This window comes from Xiphophorus maculatus, chromosome 10 (genome assembly GCF_002775205.1).
Source record: "Xiphophorus maculatus strain JP 163 A chromosome 10, X_maculatus-5.0-male, whole genome shotgun sequence".
In the NCBI taxonomy this organism is placed as follows: domain Eukaryota; kingdom Metazoa; phylum Chordata; class Actinopteri; order Cyprinodontiformes; family Poeciliidae; genus Xiphophorus; species Xiphophorus maculatus.
In genome coordinates, this window is record NC_036452.1 from 1,003,201 (window position 1) to 1,031,010 (window position 27,810).

A 27,810-nucleotide genomic window follows, 5' to 3' on the forward strand; every position below is an offset into this window, starting at 1 on the left:
CGCTGTCTCTCTGGACCCAATCAGTTTAATTAACCCCCGGTGGCCCAGGCTGGGGGTGGGCTGCACTCCGCCTCTCCTCCGTCAGCACCGTGCTGATTAAAGGGTTAATACGCAGAATTAGAGACCCGAGTTCTGCTGCGTTAGCCTTTAGCTAGCACACATCGGCTGCTAGATGCTTTTTTGTCTTTCCCATTTTAATGAGTGGCTAAGAGAAAACTCTGAAAACTGAAGCAAACAGGAAGTCATGGAAGACTGTTAAACTTTAAACTCCCAGTTACACTTTTAATATTTTATTTGATCTCTGCATGTTTTAGTGTGTAAGGCTGCGTTCCCACCAGCCCAGTTCATTCGCTTTAATCCGACTCCAGTCCGTTTGTATAATCCGGTCTGTTGGTGAGTTATAAACACTAATTGACCTCTGACCTCTGGTCTTCCAAACCTCGGTCTGGGTTTGGTTAAAGTGAACTCGATCGGTTTGAATGCGAACGCCAAGCGGACTGGAGACTACTGCAGAAGCAGGAAGTGGACTACAGAGCAGGGCATTCTGGGTAAATCCAACCAAAGCTGTCAGTGGTTCTTGGTGCAGCGCCCCCACAGGCCAGGAGGGGAACAGGTTGGTTTGACTCAGAACCACAGCAGCTGGAGGTGGAGCAGATGATCTGGTTCCAGTAGAACCGGGTCTGCTGGTGACTCTCTGGCCTCCATGTTGCTTCTCCTCTTCATCAGGACGCTGCAGGGAGTTTGTTGTTGAGCCGCGCTCCGGCAGCAGCTTTGATCCTGCATGCATTATTAACGCGCTGATTGTTGGTGAAGCTGCGGCGCTGCAGATCAGGTGTCGGTCGGTAATCGTTCTGACAGAACCGGAGGTTCTGATGGACAGGCCGGGATGAGGTCATGGCTGCCGGCGAGGCGGCAGAGCGCTGCTGTTCTCACGCACAAGAATATCACAAAGTTTTAGAATTTACTCTAATTTAGCTGAAATGTTTCTGATGGTTTTACAATCAGAGTAAAAACAAAACGCAGTAATTAAACCGTCTGAACCAACCTGGAAACGTATTACTGTGAGCGGCCCGTTCTTTGACTAGACCATTCCAACATCTCGGTGGGTTTTCTCCCTTCCAGATGGACATTCTGCAGAATTCATGGCTCTTTGAAACAGCCCACAGCATCATTCTGCCACCGCCATGTTTGGCTGTCAGGTCCATCTTACTCTGCAGAATATTTTCTCAGAATCATCAGGAATCTGTTTTGTCCTCGTCTGGACGAACTCGTGGATTTTATTTAGTGGAACCAGAGGAAAATCTTTCTCTGGTTTTTGTTGGTCTGTCGCATTGAGTTTCCTTCAAATAGACTGAAGTTGGTGGCTGTAAAGTGACAAAGGGTGAAAAGGTCAAACTTTGTGATGATTTAATTTTATTTAGTAAAAATCTGGAAGTGAGTAAAAGTTGAACCAGGAGTTTCTGGGCTGAAAATGAGTCGAAGGCGACCAGACTGGTTTTCTGGTGCAAGTTGCCTTGGCTCGTTTTCCACGCTGTGTGTGTGTGTGTGTGTGTGTGTGTGTGTGTGTGTGTGTGTGTGTGTGTGTGTGTGTGTGTGTGTGTGTGTGTGTGTGTGTGTGTGTGTGTGTGTGTGTGTGTGTGTCTTGGCATCCAGGATCTGATCTGGTCAGTAAAAGACATTCTTACTCTGTAGATTCGGTCTCTGTGGTGGCAGGAGAAGTTGATTGTCTCACAGCCAGACAGGAGGAGGGCAAGCAGCTGCCACACACACACACACACACACACACACACACACACACACACACACACACACACACGCACACACACACACACACACACACACACACACACACACACACACACACACACACACACAGCCGGAACAATTCAGCGTAAATAAAACAAGATTTCTTCATCGTGTGTCGACCAACATCTGTTAAAATCCTCCTAAAAATTTCTTTAACTTCAGGTTTTCCTGTTGTAATAAAATCTTTCTGGCTTTGCTGAAGTCAGAAGTTGTTTTTTTTTCTCAGGTCTTTCAGAAAAACGAAGATGCAGTAGAAATTGTCGCTTCTGTTATTCAAACCTAGTAAAGTTTTTACATTACAAGCAGACTTCAGTGTTTTACTGGGATTTTTGTGACAGAACAGCAGTAAGTAATAAATCCCTGCAAAGCACAGCTCAGTAAAATCCAGTGCAACCAGTTTCAGACGTTCCCTAACCAGAACCAGAACCAGATCCTGACTGCAAACAGAAACATCCTGAGCTGGAACCTTTGTCTTCTGTTTCTGTTAAACACATAAAGCTAACGACTACTAATAACAGTGAGTTCATTTCTGCTTCTGTACAGATTTTAACATTTTAAAAACTTTGATGCAATTAATAATTATTTCTTTTTACCTGTAAATCTGATGCTAAAGCTACATCGCTAACTCGTCTTTTCTGGTTCCACTAAGGGTTAGCTTTAATTAAGTTGTGCTAACAACAGTTAACATAGCAGTGAAGTTATGCTAGCCTAAAATAGCATCTGAATGCTAACATGTAGCAGCTAACGCTAATGTTAGCGTCCAGATTTCTAAAGAAGCTCCATGAACGATGAGAGAAACTCTGGAAACATGAACTTGTCTGATGATATTTATTCAGTAACTTGGCAGCAGAAATGGTTTTTCATTGATAGTGTTGCTGATTTTGTGGATTAAATTGGATTAATTGATACAGACTCTGCATTTAAACTGGATTAATAATTGAATTGAGCCCCACCTCCAGTAAAACTGCACATCCATCCATTCCTTGCATAATTAAGATCCTTTTTTGTTCACATATAATCTTAATAAAACACGAAAGTTTTGGTTGTAATTTGTCAAAATGTAAGAAGCAGTTGTTTAATAATTTTGCTGCCTGTCTGCAGCGTCTTTGGCCTCTAAACCCTGCAGGATGTTTCCATAATGTTCACACCTGCATCTGTCCGTACAGATGCCTGAATAAATTAAATTAGCACATCAAACCTAACCTGAGATCTTTTCTGTTTGGACTCGTGCAAATAAGACCCAGTGAAGCTGAGTGAAAGTAATGATCCTGTTCTGAAACCAAGTGGACCGATCCCACATGCTAATAAAAGCCTTTCCTCCTCGTCTTCATGCACCTCAGCGGCTTTTATTCTAATTCAGCGTTCATGTTTCCTTTCAGCCCGGAGCAGGCCATCTAAAGGGAGCCTCCATTAGCATTTCATCCATAATCAGCAGCCTGAGGAAACCTGTTGAGATGCATTTCCTGCCGAAGCCCCTCCTGTTAAACCAGAGCCATTAACGGACGGTCAGCGCTCCACGTTCTGTCCTCGCTTATCAATATGTGATGAAGCTCTGGAAACCAGACAGGCAGCAGCCGACAACAAACGTAGAAATGTTTCCTCTAATGCACAAAGTATTTTTATGCTCAGCTACAGGAAACATGAGAATCTTGCAGATTTCTCGTGTGTTTCCTGAATCCTGCAGTTTTGTTGTATAATTTCACTTCCTGGACATTTATCATTTCGTTTATCGCGATACGTTTTATATCATGATGAGAATTTTGAATTTTTTTTTCTCCACCATTTTTTCACTGAGATAATCAAATAAATATCAGTAAATTTGAAAATCATATTGAAGGCAGTTACTGTGTGCAGTTAATGATACAAGTCATTATTTATTTCACTGACTGGTCCTAAAGAAACACGCTTCACATTTTTTAAAGTGTTTGTGGAGCTTTGATTACAGTCACAGCCAAACCTAAATTTAGCTATAGAATAAATCCTTCTTATTGTCAGTTTTATTGTTGTTATGAATAATTGTGATAAAACCTTTAAGTTCATATCGCCCAGCTCTACTTCCTGGAGTATTTTGACTTGTTGGTTGTGATTGGTTCCTTTTTATCCAAGCTGAACTCTGATTGGAGGAAAACGATCCGTCTATCTTTGTGAGGATTCATATGCTGGACAGATTTCTGCCATACTTTATGTATGAAAGACATGAAATTTCACATCTCTTTGGCCCTCTTGGTTTTCCGTACATGAGCAAATTTAGCAATCAACTGGTGGACATAAACACTGAACAACACAAATTATTAGGGATTCACCATGAGTGATAGTTTCTCATTCCAGAGATAACACCTGGAAGTAAAACAGTCACGTTTTCTGTTTTTAAACAAAGATATAAAACGTTGAACTGAAAAATTAAGTCAACCTTTTATACCCTTGTTCTTAGCTCCTTTTAGTGTAAATTGATGAACTTGAAAATTTTTTGAAAATTTCTGTATAACTGCAAAAATGTAATGGTTTTTTAAATGCTTACAGTAACAATAAAAATTTTCGAAAGGAAAAAAAAACAATTAAGTCAACCTTTGTCAAAATATATGAACAGAAATCTCAAATGAAGATCTATTTTATTAATGTTAAAAAAACAAGATGTCTAGAATTGATCAGGGATTTAATATGAAAAGATTTAAAAAGATTCACACCACTAGAACTGATCTCATCATTAGAAAAAACACCGCCAGTCCCCAGAGAGGCGGTCAGCAGGAGCCTCCTTCCTGCTGACCGTCCAGGTTTCAGGCTCTTATCTGAGCGCCGGCTCTGCGGATCCTCTGGGATATAAAACACGTTTTTTCTTTTTGCAGCAACAAAAGGATGTAATTTGTGGGTCTCGTCTTTCTGCTTCACCCAAAACGAATCGCTCAGGCCGTCTTGTTTGTGCCTGACTCTAATCAGAAGCGGTGCAGAGCGCTGGGAAGGCAATAAAACATCAGCAAACAGTCGCAGTGAAGCCCGGCCTCCCAGAGGAGGCGATAAAGCAGAATAATCCGGGTCGGCTGCAGACGGCCGCTCAGGAGGTCCGCATGCTGTGCCGCCCACCAGCTAACCTTAACCCCTGACCCTTCCTCAATAGAGCCGCGGGGCCCTGCTCCACTGAGATACGTTATCTGGGCCCAGCACAGCCACACACACACACTCGGCAGGCGACACACACACCCACCAGGCGGGCGAAGCCACCTGTGGATGGACACACACATGGAGGCTGGGGAGGAAGTTCTCCCCCCACAGAGCAGCAGCTGCTTCTTCATCACCTTCATCACTTCAGGTGACTGTCCAGATGCAGAACCCGGCCTCGTCCTGCTGCTTCAAGGAATCTGAGTTATTCGTGCTGATCCCGGCGCCGCTGGGCGCCGCGGGCCGGAGGGTCGTGGATAAGCCGTGTTTACGCCCCGCTTCCTTCTTCCAGTTTAATTAAAAGCAGATTTGGGATGGAAAAGCACATTTTTTATACAAGACGAGGAAATAAAGTCCTGCAGCAGGTTGAGCTGTGGTGATGGTGACGCCTGGGTCCGGTTTCTAAGTCCGGACAGAGACACTGAGCTCTGCTGCGCAGCTGGCTGAAAACTGGAACACCTCTTAGGTTTCAGGTCGTCATCAACTTCACACTCAAATCACACCTAACTGGGTTCTGCTTTGGTAGAACAACACAAAATGCTCCGCAGTTATGAGGCAGAATCTGAAAAGTGTGGCATGCATTTGGTTTCCACCCAGTTTACTTTAGAACACTTGAATAAAATCCAAACCTAGGTGCTGCAGTTCTCAGTGTGTCACAGGCAGCCATATTGGATTTTAACGCTGGGCGACGGTCTTCAGATTAACGTTAATCTGGTCGTCATCAGAACTCGCCGTCTGAAGATCCCGATGTTCTGGGCTTGGCCAGGGAAGGAAGTCGTCTCAGTCGGCGTCTGACTGAGATCAGCTGCAGAACGCCTGAAATCTCCATGATGGATTTCTCTTAACATTTGAAGGAAATAAGTAAAACTCGTTCTAGAAGCTCTTAAAACTTTTGTTTTTATGTTTTAAACTCAAAAAATGTTTTTGTGCTGCTTTCTTGGCAAAGATTCTTCTGTAAAAGATTTGTTTCCTGATTAATGTAAAGTTGGTTTATGGCTGCAGTATTTTAATCTCGCTGTTCATACAGTTTACTGCTAAAACATCAGATACAGCAGGGGAGTGAAACGAGCTGTGAAAACATAAAACTTTCAATAAAACGGTTTCTTCTGCAGTGAGTTTTTGACTACAGATCTTTTTCCTGTTGAAACAAGCAGACGAGTCCAAACGTGTCTGTTCTGATTAATGATAAACCCTGATAGGCTGTTTATCTGCAGATTACACACAGCGAGCCGGGCCACCAAGCTGCGCTGCTGCGGAGCTGAAACATGTTGAATTGACACCGTTTATTGCATTAAGGCATGATTGCATCCCAAAGCTCTTTAAAAAGTACAAATGAACACAAAATCAAACAATAATAATCAAACTTATTACAACGAGAGTCTGGCTTGTTAATAAACTTTTTCCCTAAAACTTTTCTCTCCATTTCTGATCAAATCTGTGAAAACAAACAATAGAAATAAAAAAAAGTTTAAAAAAATCATCAGCCAATCATAAAACCAAATAATCATTTTCTGATTAATCAATAAAAAAATAACAGCAAACTGCATAATTCTTCGACAGATTTGGCGCAAATTCATCAACAAATATAAATTTTTACATAAAACCATAAACACAGCGTGGATGAAGCTTACTAGAACTAGCCAGTTTGAGTTATTGCAAACTAATGTGCTAAGAATCAGTAAAAACAATTCAACACAATAAACTAAAACAAAACCAAACTGCTGCTGCTTATTAAAAGTGCATAAAGTTAGATTTGATGAACTTGTTCTGGTTTTATCAGGACAGATGGCGGCTCATCCTGTCCAGCTTCTTCAGCTGTTAGGATGTTGTGGATTTCTAAACTCTTTTTATTGAATCTGAAGTTTATGCATCTCCATTTATGTTCATCTTTAGTCATCAAACATAAATAGTTAGTATAAAACGTCAATGCTAATGTAGCACAGTAACATCCTGTCAGTTTTCAGAGTTTCTCTCTGGAGAGTCCGTCGATGGAGGATGGTTGTGCGTCAGTCCTGTTACTATGACGACTCCAGAGCAGCCGGGGTCTCCGGGACAATCAGGTCCCTCATAGTCCTGCTCCAGGCCTCCCAGACCTTTCCATTTTCACTCCGTTGATATTCCAGAATGAAATGGTTAAGATCTGATGGATCTCCATTTCACTGACATGTCTTCTGTCCAACCTCCTTAAACCAGGAGAAAGAATCAAAAGTCTTTAAAACACACATTACACTCCATCATGTTTTAGAGAAGAAAGAAATGAACTGATCCACATGACGTTATGGTGCACCAGCACAGGTAGGAGGAGGAACACTGTTCATCTCGTTATAAAGCAACTTTCTGCTGGATTCACAAGGATGTTGCTTCAACACTTCAATCATCGCCAGCTTTTGGAGACCGATCAAATGTCTAACATGACATTAACCCTCCCCTGCAGCCCCATGGCTTCGGTAGGACAGGAGGCTGGAAACTTCAACCCTTTGCCATTTTTAACTTTGGTCCTTTGATGCTTTAGCGATTATGAAAAATAGCTGATTACTGCTGAAGATGTTGTACCAACCGTTGGTCAGTTTCAACCCAGCAGGGAAGGTTTTGTACATCATAAGACCCTACGCTACTGTGGGACCCTACTGCACCCTAAGATCCTACTGCACCCTAAGATCCTACTGCACCCTAAGACCCTACTGCACCCTAAGATCCTACTGCACCCTAAGACCCTACTGCACCCTAAGATCCTACTGCACCCTAAGATCCTACTGCACCCTAAGATCCTACTGCACCCTAAGACTCTACTGCACCCTAAGATCCTACTGCACCCTAAGACCCTACTGCACCCTAAGACCCTACTGCACCCTAAGATCCTACTGCACCCTAAGATCCTACTGCACCCTAAGACCCTACTGCACCCTAAGATCCTACTGCACCCTAAGATCCTACTGCACCCTAAGATCCTACTGCACCCTAAGACTCTACTGCACCCTAAGGTCCTACTGCACCCTAAGGTCCTACTGCACCCTAAGATCCTACTGCACCCTAAGATCCTACTGCACCCTAAGACCCTACTGCACCCTAAGACCCTACTGCACCCTAAGGTCCTACTGCACCCTAAGACCCTACTGCACCCTAAGATCCTACTGCACCCTAAGATCCTACTGCACCCTAAGACTCTACTGCACCCTAAGGTCCTACTGCACCCTAAGATCCTACTGCACCCTAAGATCCTACTGCACCCTAAGACCCTACTGCACCCTAAGACCCTACTGCACCCTAAGGTCCTACTGCACCCTAAGATCCTACTGCACCCTAAGATCCTACTGCACCCTAAGGTCCTACTGCACCCTAAGACCCTACTGCACCCTAAGGTCCTACTGCACCCTAAGACCCTACTGCACCCTAAGGTCCTTGTACAGTTTATGCATGATGCTTCCAGTTGATGGCAAACAGAAACATCACAGAACTCTTAAGAACCTATTTAGACAATTTATCAGCAAAAAGTTGATTTGGGGTTTAGTTGTACTTTAAAAACCAAACGCCCCCTGGTGGATAGTCCCTGACAGACGGTCAGGACATGAAATGGCAAAAGGACAAAGTGGTCAACATGCCTTCAGACCTTTCTGGGAAAAGATTGACTTGTGAACATCTCTGTAATAAGATTGAACTATTCTATAACTATTTATCTGTATTATTCATTAAAACAGACAACTACAAAGAAAAATACACTGATATGCATTGGTTAAGTAAATGGAACCAAACTGAATTGCTTACAGGTATGAAATGAAAGTAGATTGGAACAAAATGGCACAAAATGAAGAAAATCACTATTAAAGGCTAGAAGAAGATGATGAGTTTACTCCCCAAATTCTGATCTGATGGGATCTGACACCTGACCCAAAGAACCCGGTTCTAGAGACATGAAGACCTGCTCGGTGTTCATAATGGCTCATCAGTGTGAATGAATAATTCAGTGGTCGCTGGATCAGATTAGAGGAGATGAGATGAGTAGCTGGTTTACGTTTCATTGAGCCGACCAGCGGTTGGACTCTTCTCCATGAGTTCACAGGAAACTTTCTGCTCGCTCCCACTGCTGCATCTCGGTGAAGAAGCCCTCGTAAAGCCCAAAGCCCGGGTCCAGGGTCAGGGGAATGACCTGCGGCTCCTCTTTAATCTCCTCCCACGGCTGCAGCGCGGCGTCCACCGGCTGCTCGCCGAACAGCATGGCTGACTCGTCCAGATGTTGCAGCTGGTGTTGTCCCTGCAGCAGCTGGTCCTGCTGCGGCGGCTGCGACATGCCGACGGTGCCGTCTGTGGCGGCGTCGCTCAGGTCCAGGTAGCTGTAGGACGGGTAGTGGGTCACATCCACGGCGCCGCCCCACCGCCCCGGGCCTGCCGCGTGCTGCCGGCCGTTCATGGATGCCTCCATCTCGCAGCCCAGCGAGCTCAGCGCCGTGTTCAGGTCCAGATCCTCGAAGGTGCTGCAGCCGCCGCCGAGAACGTCATCGAACACGGACCCCAGGTCAAAGTCCCCCTTCAGGATGTCGACTTTGTTGGCCTCCATGGCGAGAAGCGGGGACTCGGTGGAGCGCATCAGCTTGCTGCGGTCGGTGGAGGACAGCTGCTTCCGCTTGGCGCCCGCCTGGTGAGGACAGCTGCCGGGGAAACCCTCCACCAGCTTGCTCTGCCTTGCTGCGGCGCCGCCGCCGCCATAGTGGTTGGCAGACATCCTCCTGCGCTTGAAGATGCCATTGACGAACATGTCGGCGTACTGAGGGTCGATCTGCCAGAAGCCCCCCTTCCCAGGCTCGTCTTTCTGCCTCGGGACTTTCTTGAAACACTTGTTGAGGGACAAGTTGTGACGGATCGAGTTCTGCACCACGAAGAACAAAAAAACACATTTAACACAAGGAAAGGCAGCCAGGCAGGAACTAAAACGGTCCGTCTGTCAGCAGGCAGCAGCGTGGGCAGCGGGGCAGAGGCTGTTGTTGTTTATAGAGAAGCTAATGTTGCTAATGAGGCTTTCTAGTAACAGGCAGCTGAGAGCGTTTCAGACCTGATCAGCTGCTTAGCTGCCAGCTCTCTCAGGAGCCCTCATTAACACACACACACACACACATCCCCTGGTTACACACACACACACATCCCCTGGTAACACACACACACACATCCCCTGGAACACACACACACATCCCCTGGTTACACACACACACACATCCCCTGGAACAGAAAACGTAGAAGAAGAGATGCAGAGCACCTGTCTGCTCCTTAAAGGTTCTCCACATTTCCTCCCATCCAGGCGACACGTTGGGTTTTTGTTTCAACAGAAGGAAGTCGGATAGTTTGTGTTTTGTTTTCTGCCTCTTTCCTTCAGCTGGATGAGTTTTACAGTTCTGGTCTGAACTTTGAATAGACCATTCTAACGTAAGCAGTAAATCAGATAACAGAGATAATTCTTGTTTGCATTCTTGAAGAGTTTGTTTATATTATTGAAAAGCCACCATTTTGAAAAATCCTTTTAACATTTGACATCCAAATAAAGTATTTAGTTTGTACTTTATTATTTTACCAAAGTCTTACCTGGCAGTTCTCCATGTCCTAAAATTATTGCTTCGAAGTTTAATTTTGAGACATAATTTGTTTTATTTATTGTTCATTTACTGTTATTTGTAAAAAGTTTTCCAGTTCCAGTTAAACGTTCTTTGGAAATGAAAGTTAATAGATTTTTGTGTCCTTGATTATTCTGCCTTTATCGTTAGATTAGTTGAAAATGACAATATTATCGTTTATCGTGATAATATATCATCCAGTAACATTTGTTATCAGGCCCGTCCCGACCCATAGATCTGATCTAATCCATCCCATAATATCTCTGGCTGTCCTCTGGTTTGTATCTCCGTCCATCTGCCCACAGCATGACGCTGCCACCACCATGTTTCACTGTAGAGAAACTGTGTGATTTTTGTTTCACTCTTAAAAACCGCAGATTTTTTTTTGTTAGAAACGAACTTCTCCTGCCTGCAGATCCATTCTCCTGATCTCCTGATCTCCGGATCTCTGCTGCTGCCGTTTCCTCTGATGGTTTTTATTTCAAGAACTTAGAAAATCATGTTGATTTTCCATAAACCTGATTTGTTCTGCTTTGAGTTGGTCTGTCTGTTAAACCAGTAAGTGTCTCTTTGCTCTGTGTGATGGTGACACTGGAGTGCCGCGCAGCTCAGTATTGTCAGACTCATGAATTATGGACGGACCGGACCGGACCGGACCGGGCTCGGTTACCTGCCAGCTTGGCTCTGCGTGTCGGTAGTAGCAGAAGTTGTCTGTGATCCAGCTGTAGATGGTGGACAGCGTGACTTTGGGCTGCTTGCTGGCCTGCATGGCCATGCAGATGAGAGAGGCGTAGGAATAGGGCGGCTTGACCTTCGGGTTGCTCCGGTAGTCCACCTCCACCGGCGGGCCCGCCTGGACCGGGAAGCCCGGTGCGGGGAGCGGGGAGAACCGCGGCGGCGGCGCGGCGGTGGTCTGGCTGCCGGAGGTGGCGGGGCTGCCCGGGTACCGCGGCATCCCGGCGGCCGCCGCCGTGTCCCCGGCCGGCGGGCTGGACGGAGAGTCGGTCCCGGTTCTGGGGAAGCCGAGCCGCCTGAGGAGCAGGTGGTGGTGGGAGGAGGGGCACTCCGGGCCGGTACCGGCCAGCCGCTCCGGGTCGGCGCTCAGGATGGAGAAGTTCTGCAGCCAGTGGAGGCTGGTGAGGCTGTCATCCAGGGGGGCAGAACCGGAACCGGCGGCCTGGTCCAGCCACCTCTCCCTGAACCTGTTGGCGCTGTCTGGGCTCGATAGGACGGGCATCCTGCTGTCTGCACGGTCTGGGGCGGCGGCGGGATTTTAGCGCATTTAAAGTTCGGTTCGCCGCTTCAAAATGTGAAAAATAAGCAAGAAAAAAAAAACAGAAAAGTTCACGAATAAAAAGAATCACATAAAACAGTTCAGCAAACTGACCGGATCCCTGCAGAAAGACCCGAAACTGGAAAACCTCCCGGTGCCAGAATGGAGAAGATGCTGAGAGGAAACCTGTTGCTGCTGCGCCTCTCCTCCTCCTCCTCCTCTTTCTCTCTCCTCCTCCTCCTCTCTCTCTCTGTTTCTCTCTCTCTCTCTGTTTCTCTCTCTCTCTCTGGTGAAGGGCGAGCAGCAGCAGAATCCGTGCAGCACCGTAAACTGGCCAGTCGAACCGAACCGGCTTCCCTCATCCAGATTCTTTATGTTCAAATATTGAAAATAATCGAACCTGTCGATTATTTTCGTTAATGATGGTTGCAGCTCCGCTCCCTGACTGATCACTAGCTGAAGTTGAACTAGAGGAGCTTCTGGCCTGAAACGAGCTGAACTTTGACCTCTGGCGCTCATGGCTGCCGGACTGGCGCTAAAATCCGCGCCACGTCCCGCTCAGATCAAACCTTTTCTTCACCTTCAGCGTCTCTGTAATTACATAAATATATAATTAGATAAACCGGTGATGTTATGAACTTTTCAGCATGTGAGTCACAATCGTCTAATTGGAAGTGATTGAGCCACAAAATGCAGATATTTGATCAGTTTTAATAAGAATGCAGTATTTTGCTAAACATTTCTTGGACAATTATAAACAAAGCATAATTTCCTAATAAAGAAATAATAAAATAAAGATGTTATGCTGTCAGATGGCAGCTGATGACAGTTTTCATAATGCAGATCAGATCATTAAAAATACCAATAAAACAAAACAAAACATTTTACTGAGCTTTTTAATCTTATAAAACGTTTTCTTTAAAATTGAACTGCATTGACTGATATTTTATCATGTTTCATGAAGCTTATTTTGATGGCCCCCTTTTAATATATATATATATATATATATATATACATATATATATATATATAACTAAAAAATATACATATATTTAGTTACATAAAAAAGTATAGATGCCCTTGTTCTTTGTACAAACTGTTGTATTCTGTTAAGATAAATGTGTTGTTGAATATTGTTCGACTTTGAATCTTTTCTGAATTGAAGATCAGTTCGGGTAAGTTAATTCAGCTAATTTAACAAATGATTATTCTTCACATATCAGCACAAGAATAGAAACAGCTGGTAAAACAATATGTGGGACTGAAGCGAAGTCGAGCCGTCATTTATCTGACGTCATACGTGACGTTCAAAGCGTCACTTCGTCTCTCATCGAGTCGGAATTAAATCATTTTCTACAACTCCGATGATAATTTACAGAGGATTTGAATAAATTGGGGATTCGTGAAGTTTTAGTCAGTTGGTCACAACCGCTTCATAAACATGAGAACACCGCCACCCTGTGGATCATTTCTGCACTGCAGGTCAACCAGAAACTAAACTCAAAAGTTCGGATCCTTTAATTCATCAGAGATGCAGATTTCAATAAATAGCCAATTAAAAATGTTCAGACGCTCCTTTATGTTGAAATTCACCAGCCAGGGCCCAAACTCCTCCTGAACCATGATGCATGCTGGGTAAATGTGTAAAACTGTTTTTTTGTTGAATGTGGTTCTGATCCACAGTTGGTCCAGTCAACTGAAGAATATGAAGCATCATAAACTTACTGAACTCTGACCGATCTGCTCTATATTACTTATTGGAGTACATTAACAACATTGTTGCAGCAAACTTTTGAGAATGGAAAATTGCTTAAATTATCAGTACAATATGCTGAGAAACGGCAGATATCTCCTTTTCATACCCAAAAAGGTCAGCTATACGGAAGACAATTAGGGCCAATAAAAACAATAAGAATTCTGACAAAAATGTAAAACATTTCTCAGCATTCTGACTTTTTTCTCAGAATTTTAACAATTTTGTCAGCATTCTGACTTTAATCAGCCATTTAAAAATAATAATAATAATAGTTTCAATCTGTCATGTTGCTCCAGAAAGTGAGTTTGCGTCTCCCAGCTGCCCTAAAGTCAAAATTCATGATTTTTTAATAAATAAAGTTAAATGTTTTACCAGTTTGTCTGAATGTCATGCCTTTTACCACCAGCAGGTGTCTCCACTACCCCTGTTTCTCCCATTCCTGGTGTCATAGCTACTACCAACCACAATGTTTACAATTACGTTTTCCCACAATGCTGAGCGGCTCATGTTTTGCACTTTTTTCTTTTAGTGTTAAAGAAAAACCGCAGCAGAAGCGGAAGTGTCTGCTGTCTTTAAACTGCCATCAGTATTTGTAAAGTCACAATATGATCAGGATTATGTAATAATCTGACAGTCTGCTAAAGGTATCAAATCCTTTTTAAGAGGAACAAGTCATGATTACGTGCTAAAAATACAGTGTTGTTGTTAGTAAGCAGCATTTTTAAAGTGAGTTTTGACAAAGTCATAAAGATGTTTCACTAAATGAATCGTTTCTCTGTCAAACCACTTCAGACAAAAGGAACATGTCAGAAAACTGTTAACAAAGGACAGAAGCGGATGTGTGCGGTTGCAGCCCCGCAGCAGCCCCGCAATACGTGCATCAGATGCGCTGCAGCATTTCGGCGTTCCCCGCACCGAGCCACGCCGCCGTGCGGGAGCGGCGAGGAGCGGACACGCCGCCGCGCCGCACCGCACCGCACCGCACCGCACCGCGGCGCGGCGCGGCGGCGCGGCCTAATTTAACTCCGGCCCGTGTTATTGGTGCTGCTGGACTTGTTTACCATATTTGGCAAGCGGCTGACAACAGCGCGTGGGAATTGGATGAGCGAGGCCATCATTCAGAGAAGTCAACCTTCTGGAGCTTTTACAAACAACGCGCATGCTCATGGGATTTGTAGTCCAAAACAAACGCCTATCGCCGGAACGCGTCGATTTCTGGGTCATTTCTGACCGACAAAAGCGTCATATTTTAAAAATACTTTAATTTTATAACTTATGCTGGTTTAATTTATGTTTAAAGATGAAGATTCTTCCTCCTTTAACCGCCACCAGACAACTACACCCAGGCCGCTGGTTGACGGCCTACAACTCCCATCTGCGCATGCTCTGCGTGGATTGGCTGCGTCATCGTGTCAATCAGGCCCAGGTCCTTCCTCACCGCTCCTACAGTAAATATTTGTGTTTGCTCAACCGGCTGTAATGGTGGACGAGTGAGGCAGAGTGCGACGGGGTCCAACAAAAGAGCAGAAGGAGGAGAAATAAACGCCGAGCGTTGGAAAGTCCGCCTCAGAACCAGCTGCCGCCACTTCTCGGAGGAAACGGACGGGCTTCGGTCGGAAAATGGATGAACTCAAACATCAAGTGATGATTAACCAGTTCGTCCTGACGGCGGGTTGTGCGGCAGACCAAGCGAAGCAGCTCCTGCAAGCGGCACACTGGCAGTTTGAGGTGAGAGCAGCCGGGGGGAAGCGGCTCGGCTCGGTTCGGTTCGGTTCGGCTCGGCTGGGTTAGCATTAGCCGCTCCGCTAATGTTTATCCTGCCAGTTTCTACAGACACTTTATACAAACAAGGTAGAAAAAATAAAAACGTTTCTACTTCAGACCGACTGTTCCTTCAACCACGTCCAGAACTTTTCGGAACCGCCATGGTTGTTGAGTTCGGGCTTAATAAATCAGCGTGAAGTACAACAATGTATCGCACAAGGTTAAGCGCATCCAGTTAGACTTTACTCCAGATTAGATACTATAATCCGACAGCCGAGGCCAGAGTACTATTACGCAATAAAGATGACCGCCGTGTTGTACAGACTGGCCTATAAACGATATAACACATTTACACAGATTTACACTAATCAGGTTCAGTGACTTATTTACACTCTTTGTAAGATGAATCAACACCTAAATATGTGGTTTTCATCCGTATTTCCACCCATAAACTGCTGCGTTGTGTTTCCTTTTTCAGACTGCCCTCAGTGCCTTTTTTCAAGAAACAAATATCCCATATGGCCATCATCATCATCAAATGGTGAGTTCTGACAGAAACCCGCCCGTTCTCAATCTGTTTCCGGCCGAACCGAGGTCCGCCGGCCGGCCTGTGGTTCTGGTGATGGGAGCCGCAGAGGGAGACGATGTTGTACTAACAATAACAAAGCACATGTCGGCCATGTTGTGAGCTTCCAGAAATAAACACAGCCAGGCTGCAGCTCCGGCAGCGGCCACAGGGGGCAGGCAGGAGGAGGGACACGGTGTACATTCAGCTCAACTCACCGGGCTGAGATCCGGCATGCTGCAGAATCTGAACTCAAATCACAAATCTGTTCATTTAATAACAGTTAAACCCAAACTGGTTACTGTGAGGGAGCGGTCGCTGTAAAACTGGATGTCTCTACATTAAACCAAAGACTGAGTGATTATGGATTTCCGTTTTAAGCCTCCTGGTTCTGGATTAGCTCAGTTGGTGTTTCCATCCGTCTGATGGAGTTTTACTCAGACACCAACAAGCTGCCAGGATTTCACATCCAGAGTTTGAGGAGAAAACTGAGTTTCTGCTTACAGCTGGAAAGATTCATCAAATTCATCAGTTATTGAAATAAATCAGCTAATTTAGTAATAAATTCAGACTCTAGAAAATGCCGTTTTCTGACAAAACAACACATGGAGCAGTAATTTAACCAAAACTGTTCAAAGTATATAAACCTCTTGAATTTCACATCACAGACTTTCTTTATCTGTAAATGTCTGCCAGAACTGGACCAGAAATCCTCTGGTCCAGTTTTATCTTCACCTGGTTCACATTCTGTAGATAAATCTCTACGTCTCATTAATCAGTCGATCAATAATAATCCTAGATCAGCTCTGCGCTGAATCCATGGTGAAGGATTTTCAGCTGCAGATTCATTTAAAAAAGGAAATAAATTTAGTTTGTTTGTGTTTTTTGATGTATTTCTAATATTGTATTATAAACTTAGATGTTGCATAAAAAATATGGATAATAAGACTATTTTATTTTATTAATCGTTAGAATAATTAACTTATTAAAATAATTGTCAGCTTCCTTCCTGTTATCTATTGAAAAGCTTCTCCTTTTGTTTTAAACATTTTATTTATACAGAATAAAGTTTTTCACTCAGTGACCCGGAGACAGTTCAGCTCTTCTCCACCTGGTGCAACGATTATAGTAATAATAATAATAATTCATTAATATCAGCCAAACAGTGACTATTGGATCTGTTTCCAATCAGCCGCTCTGTGTGTGTGTGTGTGTGTGTGTGTGTGTGTGTGTGTGTGTGTGTGTGTGTGTGTGTGTGTGTGTGTGTGTGTGTGTGTGTGTGTGTGTGAGGATGGTTCTGCCCTCCAGGTGAGAACATCTAACCAGCAGGTATCAAACTGCTGCAGTCAGGAGTTTTTGATTCTTCGTCTATAATCTGGTTTCTCTCTGAGCCTCGGCAGTCGGCCGCGCTGGTGGCCCTTTGGGCCCCTGGGGGACCTTGGGGGCCCTTTGGGCCCCTCACATCTGCTTTATTAGTTTTAAACAGTTTGGTTTTTATCTGAAGCTTCATTTTTTACCTTTTTGAGTTTATTTTGAACTAATCTAGCTCTAAACACCTAAGAACTATTTAATAATCCGGTTATTGCATCAAGTTCCAACAGGAACAAACCGACATGAACCGATTTTATTTGAATAAATAAAATGTTTATGAATCTATTTAAACTTTGATGGTTCTGAGCGTAAAACTAAAAACTCTCCTCATATAAACCCAGGTGAATATTATATTCCATGTTTTCCTCTGAACTCCCTCATGGTGATGCTGAGCAACTTTTTATTGTTTGTTTTCTGGAGCAGAACCGACGTGTTGACCCGGTTTCACTGTGTTCTGGCTGCTTCAGTCGATCACACGCAGCTTCCTCCTTTATTAGTATTATTGTTGTTGTTATAATTTGTTCCTGAAGGAAACGGATTCTGCGGGAAACGCCCGAGTCGTTCTGCTGCTGCAGTCAAACGGCGACCTGCTGCAGCTCTGACTGGAGCTTGTTTGGGTTTTTTCTGGTGGGTCCAGTTAATCAGGTTCAGTCACATCTTCCAGTAAGAGCCGATCTGATTGGCTGTCGCATCCCGAGCAGCAGCAGCCAATGCGGTCTCTGTCTCACTCAGACATCGTTATAAACCAGGATCGTTTAACTGAATTTCCAGACTCAGGTGAATATCGGCTCCTTCTGCTGTAACTCTGATTGTTTGTCTGAGTTAAATAAAAACTGAGGAAAAAAAAATCTCCAGCAGTCGTTGGACTGGAGGAACCAGAATCTGTGAGCTCAGCAGAACGGTGCAGAACTCCTTCTGGACTTTGGTCGATGCTTCTGGACCTGCAGAGACGAGCTGCAGCTCTGAAACTCCACATTACTGCAGCTAACCATTAGCTGAGTCAGCTGGTATTCCATCAATCTGTTCTGCAGATTTATTTAAACACTTAAACATATTCTATCCAGTATCAGAAAATGCATAAACATGCAAATAAACAAATAATTCAGTTCATTTTTTGCATAAACAATAAAACAATTTTCTAGCATGAGAATCAAAAACTTTTCATCTGCAGATTAAAAAACCTTCAAGCGTCATAATGAGAAACGCTGAACATCAATACAGAGTAGAGATTATTTATTGATTAGCTCATCAATAATTGGATGCAAAATGTGATCAATATGAGATTGATTTATTCTTTTACAGAATTTGAAGCAGATGAAACTGAACTGATGTTCTGGCAGAACTAAGAAAGTTTTTTATCGTAAATGTAAAATATTTCTATCATTGTTCAGTTTTGGTTTCATTACTGCGTTGTTTCAGGAAATATCTTTTTTAGAGTCATCATGCTCAGTTAACGATTAATAGATCTACAGTAGCTTAGGGCTGAAATGATGGATCGATTATGAAATGAGTTGAATTCAGTGACGGATTAAATGTTTCCGTTCTGTTTGTTGGTGTCAGACGTTTGGATTTATCTGTTGGGTTTCGTTTCCTTTAGAGGAGAAATGTTTCACTGTAAAACATTAACTTCATCTTTTCAAAACAAAATGCTTGTCGTGTGAAATCCCATAAACCTTCTGGATTTGTTGGACAGATCAAATGTATTATTATAATTAGCAATAATAATAATAATAGTTCCTTGAAGATGAGCCAGGCAGTTTCTATCTGCAGAGCTTCTGAGGAACGTGATTCAGGGGATTTGTGTGTTTTCTGCTATTTAAGGCTGTGTGTGTGTGTGTGTGTGTGTGTGTGTGTGTGTTCTCACATTTTAAAGAGCCACTGACTCTTTCCTGCATGTTTTTCCTGACATTTTCACTTCAACATGACAAACGGAGAAAAACAAAACGGTGTCGTAGGAACCAACAGTTCAGGGTGAAATTCGTCTCCATCACTGAGGAAGACGCAGGAAACGCCGAAACATCCAAACCAGGCAGAAGGAATCACTAGTATTTGGATGAATTAGTATTTTTACAGCCTGATTCAGGTCAAACAGCCGTTCAGAAGAATCTGAGATTAAAGTGAAGGAAGAACTGTGAATGTAGAGAAGTTAAACTGTCCTAAAGTTTATTTACATGCAAATACATTCTGGGCTTTTCAGTGAATCAGTTTTAAAGAATATCTTCCTTTTGACATGTGGGAAGTTAGGAGAGAAACAGAGAGACGGGCAAATCTGAGTTTGAGGAAAAAACTAACCAGATGCCTCATTAGAGGCCCTGAAGCTGCTGCAGCAGCTGCTGCAGCAGCTTCAGGTCGGTCCTTTGACCCGACACGCTCAGTCGGACTGCAGGAGGAGAAAAAGCCGAGCTGGGACTGAGGATCAGAGATGAAGCTACCACATCCAGCAGACGAACATTATGAAACGTTCTTTGTTCTGTCTGCAGCGTCTGAGACGTTGCTGCAGCATCGTGCTGCAGCTGCCGCACTATAAACACACAGCATTCATCTATTTCTTTATTTAAACTAGTGGAGGAACTCAATGAAAATGTTCTGAAGCAGAAATGAATCCCATCTCTGCTGCTAGCGGATCACAGGCGGAACCTCGGCGAGTAAAATCTACCTGGTAACGTTTTGTGTTTTTGCAGTGCAGCAGTCGTCATCTGATGATCCTCAATATTTATATTGGTTATGAAATATCGTAGCTGCTGACTCAGCAGCTTTCATCACTTCATCATCATCACTGTCAGACTTTGTGTCCAGATTCTCCTGCTGCTGAATTATGATGCATGCTGGGTAAAATGTGACTTTCAGACAGCGACGCTTTGAAAGCGATCGGATCTATAGATCTGGATCGGGTCGATCGGGTTGGGCTGCAGCACACACACTGCCTCAGTGTGCCGCAGCCTCTGTGCTTGTGTTGCAGCCTCTGTGCTTGTGCTGCAGCCTCTGTGTTTGTGCTGCAGCCTCCGTGTTTGTGCTGCAGCCTCCGTGTTTGTGCTGCAGCCTCCGTGTTTGTGCTGCAGCCTCTGTGTTTGTGCTGCAGCCTCTGTGTTTGTGCTGCAGCCTCCGTGTTTGTGCTGCAGCCTCTGTGTTTGTGCTGCAGCCTCTGTGTTTGTGCTGCAGCCTCTGTGTTTGTGCTGCAGCCTCTGTGTTTGTGCTGCAGCCTCTGTGTTTGTGCTGCAGCCTCTGTGTTTGTGCTGCAGCCTCTGTGTTTGTGCTGCAGCCTCTGTGTTTGTGCTGCAGCCTCCGTGTTTGTGCTGCAGCCTCCGTGTTTGTGCTGCAGCCTCTGTGTTTGTGCTGCAGCCTCTGTGTTTGTGCTGCAGTCTCTGTGTTTCCATGATTGATTTTCTCCGTGTCGGTCAGACCTTCAGGGATCTGAATGTTGGTCATGTGACCGGAGCAGGAAGTGGCTCGGCTGTCTGAGATCATGTGACTCCATCATGCGACCGAGGCAGAGAAACGAACCACAGAGTTTCCTTCATGTTCCTGAGAACATGTTGGTACCAGAACCAGAACAGAACCTCCATGATTTTTAATGACTTGCTGCGTTAAACTCAGTCATGTCTGATTTTCATCACATTTAATGGAAACAGCAAATTCACTGGGAACATCAGCAGAATATTGACAAAGATTATAATCTCCAGGCGAGGTCAGCCGGACTAAACGGGTCATCCGGACTAAACGGGTCGGCCGGACTAAACGGGTCGGCCGTCTGTCGCAGTACGACTGAAACGCAGTGTTATTATTATTCCTCTGAGCTGGAGGGGTGACGTCACACTGTGTGTATTTGTCAGTAAAGGCTCCAACTCAAAGCTGCACAGCTTAATGTCAAGATCATGTTTAGACCTTTGACCCCTACAGTTCCATCCCTAAACGCAGCATGGTGCTACGCTCTAAAGATACGAAGCGGAAAAATTATTATTATATGAATAATCAGAAAAAAGGCTTTTATTTTGGTGGGATCAGCCGAAGGCTGCGCTGCTGCTGGGAGGTTATAAAGTAGGTGTGAGGCCGTTTCCTGGCACAGCCAGCTCACAGGAGGAGAGAAGAAGAACGAGGAGGAGGGGTGTGTGTGTGTGTGTGTGTGTTTTTGGTAACGGTAAACACGGTCTGGGTGTCCAGGCGTGGCTTTGTCTGGAGGATTTCTTGAAATCCCAACTTTTCTCCTCTCCCAGAGAGCAGCAGAGATATAATTACCTTCATAAAGCTCAGAGTGATGACACACACACACACACACACACACACACACACACACACACACACACACACACACGGAGCTGTTTACGCCTCTTACTGCGTTACGCTGCATTGTCAGGACCAACACACACTTCCTGTCCTCACAGGAAATCAAACCTTTCAGTTTCTGCTGCTGGTCAGTGTGAGGAGATGAGCATCAGTTTCTGACTGAATCCTGTGTGTGTGTGTGGGCGTGTGTGTGTGTGTGTGTGTGCGTGTGTGTGTGTGTGTGTGTGTGTGTGTGTGTGTGGTTAGGGTTCTGGGAAACCATGCTTTTGGAAACATGCAGAGTAACATGTTGGAACATGCAGGGAGTGCAGGCTAAGCCTCTTCAGATGTGGTTGAATGCTTGGCATGACATACACACCCACACACACACACACACACACTCTCTCTCTCAGGCAGAGGAAGTTGGCCTGACGTTCTTCAGGGAACAAGACTCCATGCAGGACGGCGGCGCAGACCAGATGTGTTTATGAGTTGAGGAGGCGGATTGGCTTTCACACTGATTCCTGGAGTCACAGCGTTCACACACACACACGCACGCACACACACACACACACGCACACACACACGCACGCAACAGGAAACACAAGCAAACAAGTCAGTTGTAAACTATCTTTTCAGTAATCGAATATTTTAGTTTTTTCAGCAGCTGCTTGAGCTGGTAAAATAAATTTATGAAAGGGAAAATCCTGGAAAATGATTTATTTATTTGATTTTATTGCTTAAAATGCAAAATGATTAAAAAGTCTGATGTGTGGAAAAGGTGCACAAAACGTTTCAGATTAAACTGAGACGTTTGTCAGCTTGAAGTAAGAAACTTTTAATGAAATATTTCTAATCTATACAGTTTTTTCTGCCTGGCCCTGATTGGAAAACCCGCTGAAGAGACGAAAATATGAAATTATTTTCTGTTAAGTCGGTTAAAACCGGATCAGAAACAAAGAATCGACTTTCTACCAGCAGCAGAGCGAACTTAAAGTTTTCATCATGAAACTGGAAGCAACGTTTCAGAAGTGAAAGTAAAAACTCCTGCAGCGTGTGTGTGTGTGTGTACACACACACCTGGTCTCACATTGACCTTTGACCTGCTTGTTTCTGCCAGCCTTGTTTTTTTCAGTAAGTGGGGCTCGCTGTTCGCTCCGGTGGCGGCGGCTGAAACCAAACTGTGAGCTAATGATCCACGGTGATGATGCGTTCACTGACCTCCGGGAGAAAGCAGCTTCCTGACGGTCCGTTTGGTTTGTCAGTGAGGAGCTTCCTGTTTAGAGGAGATCAGCAGAGAAACCTGAAAGTTTAGTGGAGGATGACTCGGCTCGTTGACCAGAGAGTTCAGTGTCTGGAGTAGAAATGTGTTTGGACGTTTAAATATTCTTTCACCCTGAAGCCTGCAGTAACCTTTGACCTGCTCCCTTTAAATCAGTGAAACATGAAGCAGCAGGAACAATCGGCTCAACGCTCCAACCGTCACTCAGCACTTCTTCTTCTGCTTGCTTTGACTTTTCCTTCAGTTTCTGTTTAACTCTTGGTTCTCCTGCTCTGCATGTTTTCACTGAGACGTTTGAGGAACGTTGGTGACGATCACTGTCAGCTGGAACTACTGCTAAACGCCACAAAGTCACTTCATTTCCATCATTCCTTTTAATCAGGATTAAACATGTAATTTCTCTGATAATTAGGCCATCACAATAAGCAATAAATCAATTAATCACATGATTAATTGAAACAAACTCAATAATTTCCATTTGTGTGATTTATTGTTTTTCTACCAGAAACTGGATGATTAAAGTTTTGGTCTCAACTATCATAGATTTCGTAATTATTTTATTTGTTGTTTGTTTTTGATCATTTTAATGTCTTCCAGTTCCAGAGTTAAATATTGATTAGAGCTTAAAGTTTATTGATCTTTGAGAATGTGTTCATAATTATTATATTACCACAATAACCTCTGGATGATTCGTCACCTGGTAACACTAGTTATAGTTAACCTGCTGGTAATCTAACCTGGATGTATTTTCACAGAGAAAATGGCGGACGGCGGTCAGGAGCCAGTCGGCTGTTTATGTCCGTCATCATGAAGTTGCTGTAGATTTATGGACGTCATGTTTCAGGTTATGGTCTTTCTGTCCGTTCCAGTTTGTTCGAAGGGGAAACATAAACATTTTAACTGGTTTCCAGTTCACGTCTCCAGATGAACGTTTAGCAACGAAACATGGCGTGTCTCTCTGTGTGTGTGTGTGTGTGTGTGTGTGTGTGTGTGTGTGTGTGTGTGTGTGTGTGTGTGTGTGTGTGTGTGTGTGTGTGTGTGTGTGTGAAGGTAAACATTGCGTGGTGAAGCCTCCATGGTTCCTGTAACTTCAGACCGTCTGAGTTTACAGACAAACGGAGCGGAGGTTTCCGGAACCGGACCGGTACCTGTGACCCGGTCTCCGTCCCAACAGCAGCAGATCTGTGCTCCTTTTGCTCATAACAACCGTTGCCATGGGAACGGCTCAGTTGGCCGTGTTTTGATCACAAACTGTCTGCTCGTCTCCTGCTTGTTCACAAACTGGCTGGACCTTTGCTGCCAGAACCTGGACCGGGTTCTCAGAGTAAAACCCGGTCCAGGTTTACCTGACAGAACGTTCAGATAAAATTTAACATTATTTATTTATGAGTTCAGATTTAGTTTTTGCAGCTAACTCAGGTTTTCTGATGATTAATCAGATGAATGTCAGATTCTGCAGGTTTTAATGTTTTCATTTAATATTAGAAAAACATCAAAAGATGCAAATAAATAAGATGTAATTATTTATTGAACAGGAAAATCATCATTTTCCAACCTGCCAGTCGATGGGAACATTACGGCTCTGAATGTTGATATTTCAGTAAATTAACTTTTCTAGATTCTGGTGAGCAGGCCTGGCGCTACAATCAATAAATCAATTAATCACATGATAATTTAAAGCAAACTCAATCATTTCCATTTGCGTGATTTATAGTTTTTCTCTTTCTACCAGAAACTGGCTGATAAAAGTTTCAGTTTGGTGTTTTGGTCTCAAGCAGCAGATTTTTCAGAATTCGTTTTATTTGTTGATTTAAATGTCTTCCAGAGTTAAATGTTAAGAATTTAAAGTTTACTGGTTTTTGTGTTCTTATTATTCCATCATTATTATTATATTACTGTAAATTGGTCTCAACTCGGCAATATAATTGTTCCTCTCTGTTGCGGTGATGTAGAAACGTTGGTCCTGCTGGCTGTTCAGATTGATAACTAAATGAGTTTATTGTTTCAGTGACGGCTGAGCGCCGCTCTCAGCTCCGTGCGGTTCGTCCGTCAGCCGGTGTTGGTGTTCGGTCTCGTCCCGCTGCGTGTTGGTTGGGTTTTCTCTGCAGCTCTGACCTTCCAGCTGCAGCCTGAAGGTCGTTCAGGTCAGGACACAAACCAGCGATCAGCTGCTTCCTCTGCCTCCTGAACCAAACTGTGAAACTTCACTAAACTCGGGTTTATTCTGACCCGGCTCCAAAACGCAACAAAGATCGAAACTCCGTATTAAATCTGTTTTTTCCCTCTGGAGGCGTTTCCATAACGACTGGTTAATAAAACGTGCTGCATTCAGTGAACGTTGGACACGGCTCCATTTTATTGTCTTTGCAACAATAAACTCCAGATAAAATCTGATTCACAGCTACTGAGAAAAATAATTCAACGTTTTCATCACAACAAGAAAGTTTTTACAGCTGCAAAAAAACAACTTATTTTATTAATGAACTTCTTCATTCAAAACATTTTCAACCAGTAAACAGTAAAAAACTTGTTCAAACATACTGGATGCAATGCAGCTTATTATTGGCTAATAACATTGTAGTCCAATCAACTGCAGTAATGTGAAATTAGCCATATTTACTGTAAGAAAATATTCAACTGTAAAAACATCTGGTTCAGTTAGAAAACATGATAATGTTGATAAAAGTTACAAAAAATAAACTAAACTAAACTGAAAACTGGTCGAGAATTTAATGTGTTAAGATCCAGAACCGGGCCAGTTGGGTCTTAAAGTTTGCTGACTTGTTGAGTGATTCTGAGAAAACCAGCTGGAGCAGCAGGTATAGGTACTGGATCTTCTATAGTCTAGCTGCTGGAAGCTGCGCTGCAGCTCAGCTTCTGCTCTGAACACGAAGCTTATTTTAATAAATCAGACCAAACATGTTGATAAACGGCTCAGATCGATGGCCTCTACGCTCTGCTTCCTGTTTTAGTCCAGACCTGCTTCCTGTTTTAGTCCAGACCTGCTTCCTGTTTTAGTCCAGACCTGCTTCCTGGTTTAATCCAGACCTGCTTCCTGTTTTAATCCAGACCTGCTTCCTGGTTTAATCCAGACCAAGTTTTAAAACATGAGGTGTGGTGCAGGTGAGCGCCCCCCGATGGCCGTTCTGAGGTCGTGCGTCGCCACTGCTGCGCCTCCTGCAGCCAGAGGTCGGGTAGAGGTCAAACAGGAAGTGACTCCAGAGAGAGGAGCCAGCACTTCCTGTCTGACCGCTCAGAGGACTCAGGTTTCAGAACCGTCCGTTTCCATGGTTACGGGATGGCAGTGGATCAGATGGCGCCGGTCGGGTCCGGTTCTGCCTGTCAGCAAACATCCGGATCAGAACATGAACCATTTTCTGACCAATCGGAGCGAAGCTGACTCTAAATCCCAGCCAATCAAATTCATAGAGAACAGGAGCAAAAAGATTCAAAAAATAAAATATTAAATCAATGTATGATAAAAAGGGAACAAATAAAACTAAAAAAATACAAAATATGGGAGAAAAATTATGAAATAAAATAAAAAAAAACTTTTACTAAATATGAAAAAAGGAAAACAAAAACTGCATAATCAAATAAGTTGATAAGATTTTTATTTTTTTTTATGTTTGGCTCATAAATGACTTTATTTCATGTTATAATCCGTCCTCCATTGTTTTTTATTTACCATTATTATTATTATTATTATTATTATTAGTGGAGTGTAGAAAACACGCAGCAGCTTGTAGGAAGTGTGACGATGATCAGATTATTGATCAATTTTACCATGAATGCAGAAATAAAAAACTTTTTTCTGCATTTAGAGCTGAATCTGTTAATCCGACCCGCCTGGTGGCTGTCAGGTCAAAGGTCGCCCTGTTGTTGTCAGAGCTTCACTTTGTTCACATGTTGACCTGATTTATCAGCTGGAAGCTTTTCTGCCACAGGAAGTGATTCAGACGGTGTTGCATCATCAGCGGATGGGATTCCCCTCAACTTCCCACCAGAACCAGAACCAGAATCTTTATAAGGAGAATCCGTCCTCCAACGCTGGAGGCGGTTCTGGTTTCTGCTGTCATCGTTCCACGTTTTGGATTCACCTGAATTTGTCTCTTATGGTTTAATAAAATCAGAGCAAAATCAAATAATAAACGGAGGAAATGATAATAAATCAGTTTTGATCATGAAGCTCAGATTAATTATATTTCTTACTAATAAAATACATCAAGTAATAATCAATTTCAACTATAATATTGTGAATATTTCCTGCAGGTGGCGCTGTGCGTCCAGTCAGTAACCCCGCTCTTCCTCTCCTCTCCTCTTCCTCAGATGTGTACCCCCGCCAACACGCCGGCCACGCCCCCCAACTTCCCTGATGCGCTGACCATGTTCTCCCGGCTGAAAGCCTCCGAGAGCTTCGCCAGCAGCGCCGGCAGCCCCATGGCTGTCTCCATGGCGACCTCGCCGCCGCCCCCTCAGGCGGGCGGCTGGGGCGCGGCGCCCGGCGCGCCCAACGCGCCGCAGCCGCAGCAGGGACTCTGGACTCCGCCCCCCACGCAGCCCTGCCCGCCCCCCTGGCCGGTGGGCGTCGCCCCGCACGCGGGCACCGAGCAGAAGGCCAGCGTCGCCATGGAGGCGGAGAGATGAAGGACTGGAAACGGCCCCCCGCCTCACTGTTGTCATGGCGACGGTGAGAGGTGGGGGGGGGGCGGGGCGGGTGGGTGGCAATAATGGGTAGAAACGGGATTAGATCGGAAAAAATCTACGCAAACCAAGAAAAACTGATTTATGGAGGATTAAAGAGAAACGCCGAGGATTCTAGTTTCATTACCAATAAAGATTCCAACAAGAGATATTCAAGTACAAAACAGAAATTAAAAAAATGTCACGCCCAAGGATTATCCACCATATTCAAGGACTTTCAAGGCAGCAAGTCTTTTTGTTTTCCAGCCGGTGTTTTTTTTAACCCACTGCTGTTCTATG

At 44.0% G+C, this 27,810-nt stretch overlaps 3 protein-coding genes across 3 annotated transcripts; 2 read left to right on the forward strand and 1 right to left on the reverse strand.

The window, feature by feature from the left end:
* Positions 1–7,237: 7,237 nt before the first annotated feature.
* Positions 7,238–9,006, forward strand: LOC111609900. The gene is made up of 4 exons (XM_023341189.1): positions 7,238–7,254; positions 7,394–7,406; positions 7,488–8,318; positions 8,355–9,006. Exons 1-4 carry the CDS (start codon positions 7,238–7,240, stop codon positions 8,388–8,390), a joined length of 897 nt encoding a protein of 298 aa, XP_023196957.1. The 3' UTR covers positions 8,391–9,006.
* Positions 8,988–11,994, reverse strand: LOC102231725 (forkhead box protein J1-B-like). Its single transcript, XM_023340478.1, has 2 exons — positions 11,227–11,994; positions 8,988–9,820 (listed from the first exon to the last, which is right to left on the reverse strand). The coding sequence occupies exons 1-2, from the start codon at positions 11,791–11,793 to the stop codon at positions 9,011–9,013; spliced, it is 1,377 nt and encodes a 458-aa protein (XP_023196246.1). The 5' UTR covers positions 11,794–11,994; the 3' UTR covers positions 8,988–9,010.
* A 2,610-nt stretch (positions 11,995–14,604) lies between these two features.
* On the forward strand, positions 14,605–27,536 carry LOC102231981 (UBA-like domain-containing protein 1). Its single transcript, XM_023341271.1, has 3 exons — positions 14,605–15,313; positions 15,828–15,890; positions 27,157–27,536. The coding sequence occupies exons 1-3, from the start codon at positions 15,206–15,208 to the stop codon at positions 27,472–27,474; spliced, it is 489 nt and encodes a 162-aa protein (XP_023197039.1). The 5' UTR covers positions 14,605–15,205; the 3' UTR covers positions 27,475–27,536.
* The last annotated feature ends 274 nt before the right edge of the window (positions 27,537–27,810 follow it).